The sequence below is a fragment of the Dendrobates tinctorius genome, unplaced genomic scaffold (assembly GCF_039654945.1).
Source record: "Dendrobates tinctorius isolate UK_male_01 unplaced genomic scaffold, ASM3965494v1 ptg000054l, whole genome shotgun sequence".
NCBI classification, from domain to species: domain Eukaryota; kingdom Metazoa; phylum Chordata; class Amphibia; order Anura; family Dendrobatidae; genus Dendrobates; species Dendrobates tinctorius.
This window is the reverse complement of record NW_027361722.1, coordinates 1,318,740-1,328,084: the sequence shown is the minus strand read 5'-3', so window position 1 is coordinate 1,328,084 and position 9,345 is coordinate 1,318,740. Positions and strand designations below refer to the sequence as shown.

The 9,345-nt window shown below is 47.0% G+C and overlaps 1 protein-coding gene across 1 annotated transcript in view; it reads left to right on the top strand.

Annotated features, from left to right (window-relative positions):
- Positions 1-988: 988 nt before the first annotated feature.
- The window catches only part of FSTL1 (follistatin like 1), a 59,791-nt gene continuing 51,434 nt past the window's right edge, over positions 989-9,345 (top strand). Inside the window, exons 1-2 of the mRNA XM_073576978.1 lie at positions 989-1,088; positions 1,162-1,218. Coding sequence (XP_073433079.1) covers positions 1,086-1,088; positions 1,162-1,218 — 60 coding nt within the window. The 5' untranslated portion in view covers positions 989-1,085. The remainder of the gene's footprint in view (positions 1,089-1,161; positions 1,219-9,345) is intronic.

The window sequence follows — 9,345 nt, the reverse complement described above, 5'->3', positions numbered from 1 at the left end:
AGCAGTCAGTATCACACAGGAGAGGATTAGATACACGGCTCAGCAGTCAGTATCACACAGGTGAGGATTAGATACACGGCTCAGCAGTCAGTATCACACAGGATAGGATTAGATACACGGCTCAGCAGTCAGTATCACACAGGAGAGGATTAGATACGTGGCTCAGCAGACAGTATCGCACAGGATAGGATTAGATACACGGCTCAGCGGTCAGTATCACACAGGAGAGGATTAGATACACGGCTCAGTGGTCAGTATCACACAGGATAGGATTAGATGCACGGCTCAGCAGTCAGTATCACACAGGATAGGATTAGATACACGGCTCAGCAGTCAGTATCACACAGGATAGGATTAGATACACGGCTCAGCAGTCAGTATCACACAGGATAGGATTAGATACACGGCTCAGCAGTCAGTATCACACAGGATAGGATTAGATACACGGCTCAGCAGTCAGTATCACACAGGATAGGATTAGATACACGGCTCAGCAGTCAGTATCACACAGGATAGGATTAGATACACGGCTCAGCAGTCAGTATCACACAGGAGAGGATTAGATACACGGCTCAGCAGTCAGTATCACACAGGATAGGATTAGATACACGGCTCAGCAGTCAGTATCACACAGGATAGGATTAGATACACGGCTCAGCAGTCAGTATCACACAGGATAGGATTAGATACACGGCTCAGCAGTCAGTATCACACAGGATAGGATTAGATACACGGCTCAGCAGTCAGTATCACACAGGATAGGATTAGATACACGGCTCAGCAGTCAGTATCACACAGGAGAGGATTAGATACATATACATTTAGTAGGGGCTGCTGTATAGGTTTGGGGTGATTGGAGGACAGGATTTGGGGGGATGATGAGGGTGGACGCTGTATTAGGGGTCGGCAGTGGGGGATGGGGTGTATGTGGGGGGCTCCAGCAGGGGGAGGACCCTGTGCAGATATAGGGGGCGGCAGAGAGGAGGGGATGGGGGAGGGGAGACATTTGGATACATTTTCGGCTCCGCAGATTTCTCTTCACAATCATCTCCGCAGGACACAGCACAGACCCCGGTGCCGCCGCCATGGTGAGAGCTGATCCCCCATCACTGGCCTCAGGTCCCCCTGCTGCCCCCACTAATCTGCTGTCTGTGTCCCCAGCTCCTGAGGACTGCCCCCCTGCTGCTGCTGCTGGCCCTGTCCTGCTCCCAGGCTCAGGTATGTACAGACCCCCAGCCCTGTGCCCCCCACACTGCACCCCCAGCCCTGTGCCCCCCACACTGCACCCCCAGCCCTGTGCCCCCCACACTGCACCCCCAGCCCTGTGCCCCCCACACTGCACCCCCAGCCCTGTGCCCCCCACACTGCACCCCCAGCCCTGTGCCCCCCACACTGCACCCCCAGCCCTGTGCCCCCCACACTGCACCCCCAGCCCTGTGCCCCCCACACTGCACCCCCAGCCCTGTGCCCCCCACACTGCACCCCCAGCCCTGTGCCCCCCACACTGCACCCCCAGCCCTGTGCCCCCCACACTGCACCCCCAGCCCTGTGCCCCCCACTCTGCACCCCCAGTCCTGTGCCCCCAACACTGAACCCCTAGTTCTGAGCTTTAAAAGATCAATCCCATCCAGTGCAGAAACAGTTACTCCGCTCCCCCAGGGCTCAGACTTGTTACATTGTAGCAAAGATTCTATTGTGTAATGACTGTAAAATCCAACAGGAAACATTGTAGAAGAATCTGATGTAAAGTGTCAGGAAATCTCCCCTCCTATAAAGTGTTATATATCACCCCTGTATGTAAGAAGGATACGTGTCTTGTATATCACCCCTGTATATAAGAAGGATACGTGTCTTGTATATCACCCCTGTATATAAGAAGGATACGGGTCTTGTATATCACCCCTGTATATAAGAAGGATACGTGTCTTGTATATCACCCCTGTATATAAGAAGGATACGGGTCTTGTATATCACCCCTGTATATAAGAAGGATACGTGTCTTGTATATCATTCCCTGGATATAAGAAGGATACGTGTCTTGTATATCACCCCCTGTATATAAGAAGGATACGTGTCTTGTATATCATCCCCTGTATATAAGAAGGATACATGTCTTGTATATCACCCCCTGTATGTAAGAAGGATACATGTCTTGTATATCACCCCTGTATATAAGAAGGATACGTGTCTTGTATATCACCCCCTGTATATAAGAAGGATACGTGTCTTGTATATCACCCCTGTATATAAGAAGGATACGTGTCTTGTATATCACCACTGTATATAAGAAGGATACGTGTCTTGTATATCACCCCTGTATATAAGAAGGATACGTGTCTTGTATATCACCCCCTGTATATAAGAAGGATACGTGTCTTGTATATCATCCCCTGTATATAAGAAGGATACGTGTCTTGTATATCACCCCTGTATATAAGAAGGATACGTGTCTTGTATATCACCCCTGTATATAAGAAGGATACGTGTCTTGTATATCACCCCCTGTATATAAGAAGGATACGTGTCTTGTATATCACCCCTGTATATAAGAAGGATACGTGCCTTGTATATCACCCCTGTATGTAAGAAGGATACGTGTCTTGTATATCACCCCTGTATATAAGAAGGATACGTGTCTTGTATATCATCCCCTGTATATAAGAAGGATACGTGTCTTGTATATCACCCCTGTATATAAGAAGGATACGTGTCTTGTATATAACCCCCTGTATATAAGAAGGATACGTGTCTTGTATATCACCCCTGTATGTAAGAAGGATACGTGTCTTGTATATCACCCCTGTATGTAAGAAGGATACGTGTCTTGTATATCACCCCTGTATGTAAGAAGGATACGTGTCTTGTATATCACCCCCTGTATGTAAGAAGGATACGTGTCTTGTATATCACCCCTGTATATAAGAAGGATACGTATCTTGTATATCACCCCTGTATATAAGAAGGATACGTGTCTTGTATATCACCCCTGTATATAAGAAGGATACGTGTCTTGTATATCACCCCTGTATATAAGAAGGATACGTGTCTTGTATATCACCCCCTGTATATAAGAAGGATACGTATCTTGTATATCACCCCTGTATATAAGAAGGATACGTGTCTTGTATATCACCCCTGTATATAAGAAGGATACGTATCTTGTATATCACCCCTGTATATAAGAAGGATACGTGTCTTGTATATCACCCCTGTATATAAGAAGGATACGTGTCTTGTATATCACCCCCTGTATATAAGAAGGATACGTGTCTTGTATATCACCCCTGTATATAAGAAGGATACGTGTCTTGTATATCACCCCCTGTATATAAGAAGGATACGTGTCTTGTATATCACCCCCTGTATATAAGAAGGATACGTGTCTTGTATATCACCCCTGTATATAAGAAGGATACGTGTCTTGTATATCATTCCCTGGATATAAGAAGGATACGTGTCTTGTATATCACCCCTGTATATAAGAAGGATACGTGTCTTGTATATCACCCCTGTATATAAGAAGGATACGTGTCTTGTATATCACCCCTGTATATAAGAAGGATACGTGTCTTGTATATCACCCCCTGTATGTAAGAAGGATACGGGTCTTGTATATCACCCCTGTATATAAGAAGGATACGTGTCTTGTATATCACCCCTGTATATAAGAAGGATACGTGTCTTGTATATCACCCCTGTATATAAGAAGGATACGTGTCTTGTATATCACCCCCTGTATGTAAGAAGGATACGTGTCTTGTATATCACCCCTGTATATAAGAAGGATACGTGTCTTGTATATCACCCCTGTATATAAGAAGGATACGTGTCTTGTATATCACCCCCTGTATGTAAGAAGGATACGGGTCTTGTATATCACCCCTGTATATAAGAAGGATACGTGTCTTGTATATCATTCCCTGGATATAAGAAGGATACGTGTCTTGTATATCACCCCCTGTATATAAGAAGGATACGTGTCTTGTATATCACCCCTGTATATAAGAAGGATACGTGTCTTGTATATCACCCCTGTATATAAGAAGGATACATGTCTTGTATATCACCCCTGTATATAAGAAGGATACGTGTCTTGTATATCACCCCCTGTATGTAAGAAGGATACGGGTCTTGTATATCACCCCCTGTATATAAGAAGGATACGTGTCTTGTATATCACCCCTGTATGTAAGAAGGATACGTGTCTTGTATATCACCCCTGTATGTAAGAAGGATACGTGTCTTGTATATCACCCCCTGTATGTAAGAAGGATACGGGTCTTGTATATCACCCCCTGTATATAAGAAGGATACGTGTCTTGTATATCACCCCTGTATATAAGAAGGATACGTGTCTTGTATATCACCCCTGTATATAAGAAGGATACGTGTCTTGTATATCACCCCTGTATGTAAGAAGGACACGTGTCTTGTATATCACCCCTGTATATAAGAAGGATACGTGTCTTGTATATCACCCCCTGTATGTAAGAAGGATACGGGTCTTGTATATCACCCCCTGTATATAAGAAGGATACATGTCTTGTATATCACCCCTGTATATAAGAAGGATACGTGTCTTGTATATCACCCCTGTATGTAAGAAGGATACGTGTCTTGTATATCACCCCTGTATATAAGAAGGATACGTGTCTTGTATATCACCCCCTGTATGTAAGAAGGATACGGGTCTTGTATATCACCCCCTGTATATAAGAAGGATACGTGTCTTGTATATCACCCCTGTATATAAGAAGGATACGTGTCTTGTATATCACCCCTGTATATAAGAAGGATACGTGTCTTGTATATCACCCCCTGTATATAAGAAGGATACGTGTCTTGTATATCACCCCTGTATATAAGAAGGATACGTATCTTGTAGATCACCCCTGTATATAAGAAGGATACGTGTCTTGTATATCACCCCCTGTATATAAGAAGGATACGTGTCTTGTATATCACCCCTGTATATAAGAAGGATACGTGTCTTGTATATCACCCCTGTATATAAGAAGGATACGTGTCTTGTATATCACCACTGTATATAAGAAGGATACGTGTCTTGTATATCACCCCTGTATATTATTAATATTTATTATTATAGCGCCATTTATTCCATGGCGCTTTACATGTGAGGAGGGGTGTACATAATACATACAAGTGCAGTAATCTTAAACAATCCAAGTCACGACTGGTCCAGGAGGAGAGAGGACTCTTCCCGCGAGGGCTCACAATCTACAAGGGATGGGTGAGGATACAGTAGGTGAGGGCAGAGCTGGTCATGCAGCGGTTTGGTGGATCGGTGGTTACTGCAGGTTGTAGGCTTGTCGGAAGAGGTCGGTCTTCAGGTTCTTTTTGAAGGTTTCCATGGTAGGCGAGAGTCTGATATGTTGGGGTAGAGAGTTCCAGAGTAGAGGGGAAGCATGGGAGAAGTCTTGTATGTGATTGTGGGAAGAGGAGATAAGAGGGGAGTAGAGAAGGAGATCTTGTGAGGATCGGAGGTTTCGTGCAGGTAAGTACCGGGAGACGAGGTCACAGATGTATGGAGGACTCAGGTTGTGGATGGCTTTGTATGTCATGGTTAGGGTTTTGAACTGGAGTCTTTGGGTAATTGGGAGACAATGCAGGGATTGACAGAGGGGAGAGGCCGGAGAACAGCGGGGGGGACAGGTGGATTAGTGGGCAGCAGAGTTTAGGTTAGATTAGAGTGTTGTGAGAGTGTTAGCGGGGAGACCACAGAGCAGGAGGTTGCAGTAGTCAAGGCGGGGGATGATGGGGGCATGGACTAGGGTTTTTGCAGATTCTTGGTTGAGGAATGTACGGATCCGTGAAATATTTTTGAGTTGAAGTCGGCAGGAAGTGGAAAGGGCTTGGATATGTGGTTTGAAAGAGAGATCAGTGTCAAGGATAACCCCGAGGCAGCGAGCTTGTGGGACTGGAGAGAGTGGGCAGCCATTTACTTTAATGAATAGGTCCATTGGGCGGATCCCGTGAGATGGGGGGAAAGATGATGAATTCTGTTTTGTCCATATTAAGTTTTAGAAATCTAGCGGAGAAGGATGAAATAGTGGACAGACATTGTGGGATTCTGGTTAGTAGGGAGGTGATATCAGGTCCGGAGATGTAGATCTGTGTGTCATCAGCAAAGAGGTGATACTGAAAGACGTGAGATTCTATGAGCTGTCCCAGGCCAAAGGTGTAAATGGAGAAGAGCAGGGGCCCTAGGACTAAAAATTGCGGGTCTCCGACAGATAGGGGACATGGTGAGGAGGTGATGTGCGCGTGGGAGACACTGAATGTCCGGTCTGCTAGGTATGACGAGATCCAAGATAGGGCCAAGTCTGTGATACCAAGAGATGAGAGGGTCTATAGTAAGAGGGAATGGTCCACTGTGTCAAAGGCAGAGGACAGGTCCAGGAGGAGGAGGACAGAGTAGTGTCGCTTGGCCTTGGCGGTTAAGAGGTCATTGGTGACCTTAGTTAGGGCAGTTTCAGTGGAGTGGTGTGGCCAGAAGCCAGATTGTAAGCGGTCAAAGAGGGAGCAAGAAGAGAGGTGGTTGGACTGTTCAAGATGGACGCGGTGTTCCAGTAGTTTTTAGGCATAGGGGAGAAGTGATATAGGGCGATAGCTAGATACAAAGGATCGGTCAAGAGAGGGCTTTTTGAGGATAGGTGTGATGGAAGAATGTTTAAAGCTTGAGGGGAAAACACCAGTTGTTAGTGATAGGTTGAAGAGATGGGTTAGGGTTGGGTTGAAGACTGTGGTGAGGTTTGGGATGAAGTTGGATGGGATCAGGTCAAGTGCACAGGTGGTGAGATGTGATTTTGAGAGTAGAGTGGAGAGTTCATCTTCTGTAATGGTGGATAAGTTGGTTTTGGGGGAGGAGGGCAGGGCAGTTAGGAGGAAGGACTCTGGGGTTGTCGACCAAAACTGTGTCTGATGTTATCAATCTTCTCCTTGAAAAATGAGTCAAAGTCTTCAGCTGAGATGAGTGGGGAGGGAGGAGGTGCTGGGGGGACAGAGGAGATAATTGAACTTGTTGAATAACTGTTTAGGGTTGTGAGACAGGGAGGATATGAGAGATGAGAAGTAGGTTTGTTTTGCTGCAGCGAGTGTGGCCTTGAAAGTAGTGAGGGATTGTTTGAATGTGATGAAGTCCTCATTGGAGTGGGATTTTTTTCCATCTCCGCTCAGCAGCCCTGGAAGCCCGCCTCAGTTCTTTGGTCAGGCTGGTGTGCTAGGGCTGTCTGTTGATTTTGCGACCTTTGGTATGTGTGAGAGGGGCAACTGATTCCAAAGCTACAGCTATTGTGGTGTTATTTAGAGCGGCAGCGGCCTCCGCATTGTGTAGGGAACTTATGTCTGTAAGAGGGAGGAGGGATTCAGACAGTGAGTGTAGATCGAGGTGTTGAAGATTTCTGCGAGGGTGTGCGAGTTTTTGAGGTGGGGATTGTGGACCTGAGGAGGAGAGGGAAGAGAATGTGAGTAGGTTGTGGTCAGAGAGAGGAAGAGGTGAGTTAGAGAGGCTAGATAGGGAGCAGAGGCGGGTGAAGATGAGGTCCAGTGTGTGGCCATCTTTGTGAGTGGCTGCAGAAGACTATTGAGTGAGGCTGAAGGAGGAAGTGAGAGATAGAAGCTTAGTGGCAGCTGAGAGGGAAGTGTCAATGGGGATGTTGAAGTCACCCAAGATGATAGTGGGGATATCAGTGGAAAGGAAATGAAGTAGGCAGGTGGTGAAGTGGTCAAAGAAGGTGGTGGTTGACCCTGGGGGTGGTAAATGACAGCTAGTTGTGGGTTGGAGGAGGAGTAGATGCGCACAGAGGGCACCTCAAAGGAAGGGAGGGTAACAGAGGGTGGCAGTGGGATTGGGGTGAAGGAGCAGGTATCTGACAGGAGAAAACCAACTCCTCCATGTTTGCTGCTGGGGCGGGGGGGTGTGAGAAAGGTGGAATCCACCATAAGAGAGTGCAGCAGGAGAAGCTGTGTCAGAGGGGGTGAGCCAGGTTTCGGTGATGGCGAGGAAGGAAAGTTTGTTAGTAATAAAAAGATCATGGATGTAGGAAAGCTTGTTGCAGACAGAGCGAGCGTTCCACAGAGCTCCTGTTAGTGGGACTGGGGAAACTGAGGCTGGGCGAGAGGTTAGGGTGGTTTCACATTAGCGTTTCAGGCCGCAGCGACGGCCTGCGCACGGCCGCCGCTATGGCCCGCCCCTGCCGCGCCTCCTCCGGTAGCTCCTGCGTCCCCTATCTTTATCACTGGGGACGCAGGCCGTGCGCAGTATGCGTTTGGTGGCGCATGCGTCCTTTTGACGGTGCGCCGAGTGCAGCCAAATTGCAACAGGTTGCGTTTGGCGCTGGTCGGCGCACTGTCAAAAGGACGCATGCGCCGCCAAACGCATACTGCGCACGGCCTGTGTCCCAAGTGATAAAGATAGGGGACGCATGCAGCGTCATGCGCCGGTAGGCGGAGCTACTAGAGGAGGCGTGACGGGGCGGGGCTTAGCGGCGGACGTGCGCAGGCCGTCGCTGCGCCCTGAAACGCTAATGTGAAACCACCCTAAGAGAGGTTACGGAAAGTTGTGATAGAGCATGTATGGGAGGTAGAAATGACTGTGGGAATGTGGTGAGGAGGACCATGATTTGGAGAGATATCACCGGCAGTGAGGAGCAGAGAAAGTGTTAGCAGGTGGGAGCAGGAGAGGGCATGAGGGGGCTGTCTGTGTTTGGAGACAGAGGATTGTATGTTGAGAAACAGATCTGAGGAAGAGGTGAGATGGATGCGGAGGATGGAGGGAGAGGAACAGTACCTTACTAGGTGTAGGGATTAGGGGACTTAGCAGAAAGTGAAGGATTCTAGGGGTCAGAGTGAAAACAAACAGAAACATTGTTTACTGTGACTGTATCCAGGATGTAAGAAGGATACGTGTCTTGTATATCACCCCTGTATGTATGAAGGATACGAGTCTTGTATATCACCCCTGTATATAAGAAGGATACGTGTCTTGTATATCACCCCTGTATGTAAGAAGGATACGTGTCTTGTATATCACCCCTGTATGTAAGAAGGATACGTGTCTTGTATATCACCCCCTGTATATAAGAAGGCTACGTGTCTTGTATATCACCCCTGTATGTAAGAAGGATACGTGTCTTGTATATCACCCCTGTATATAAGAAGGATACGTGTCTTGTATATCACCCCTGTATATAAGAAGGATACGTGTCTTGTATATCACCCCTGTATGTAAGAAGGATACGTGTCTTGTATATCACCCCTGTATATAAGAAGGATACATGTCTTGTATATCACCCCTGTATGTAAGAAGGATACATGTCTTGTATA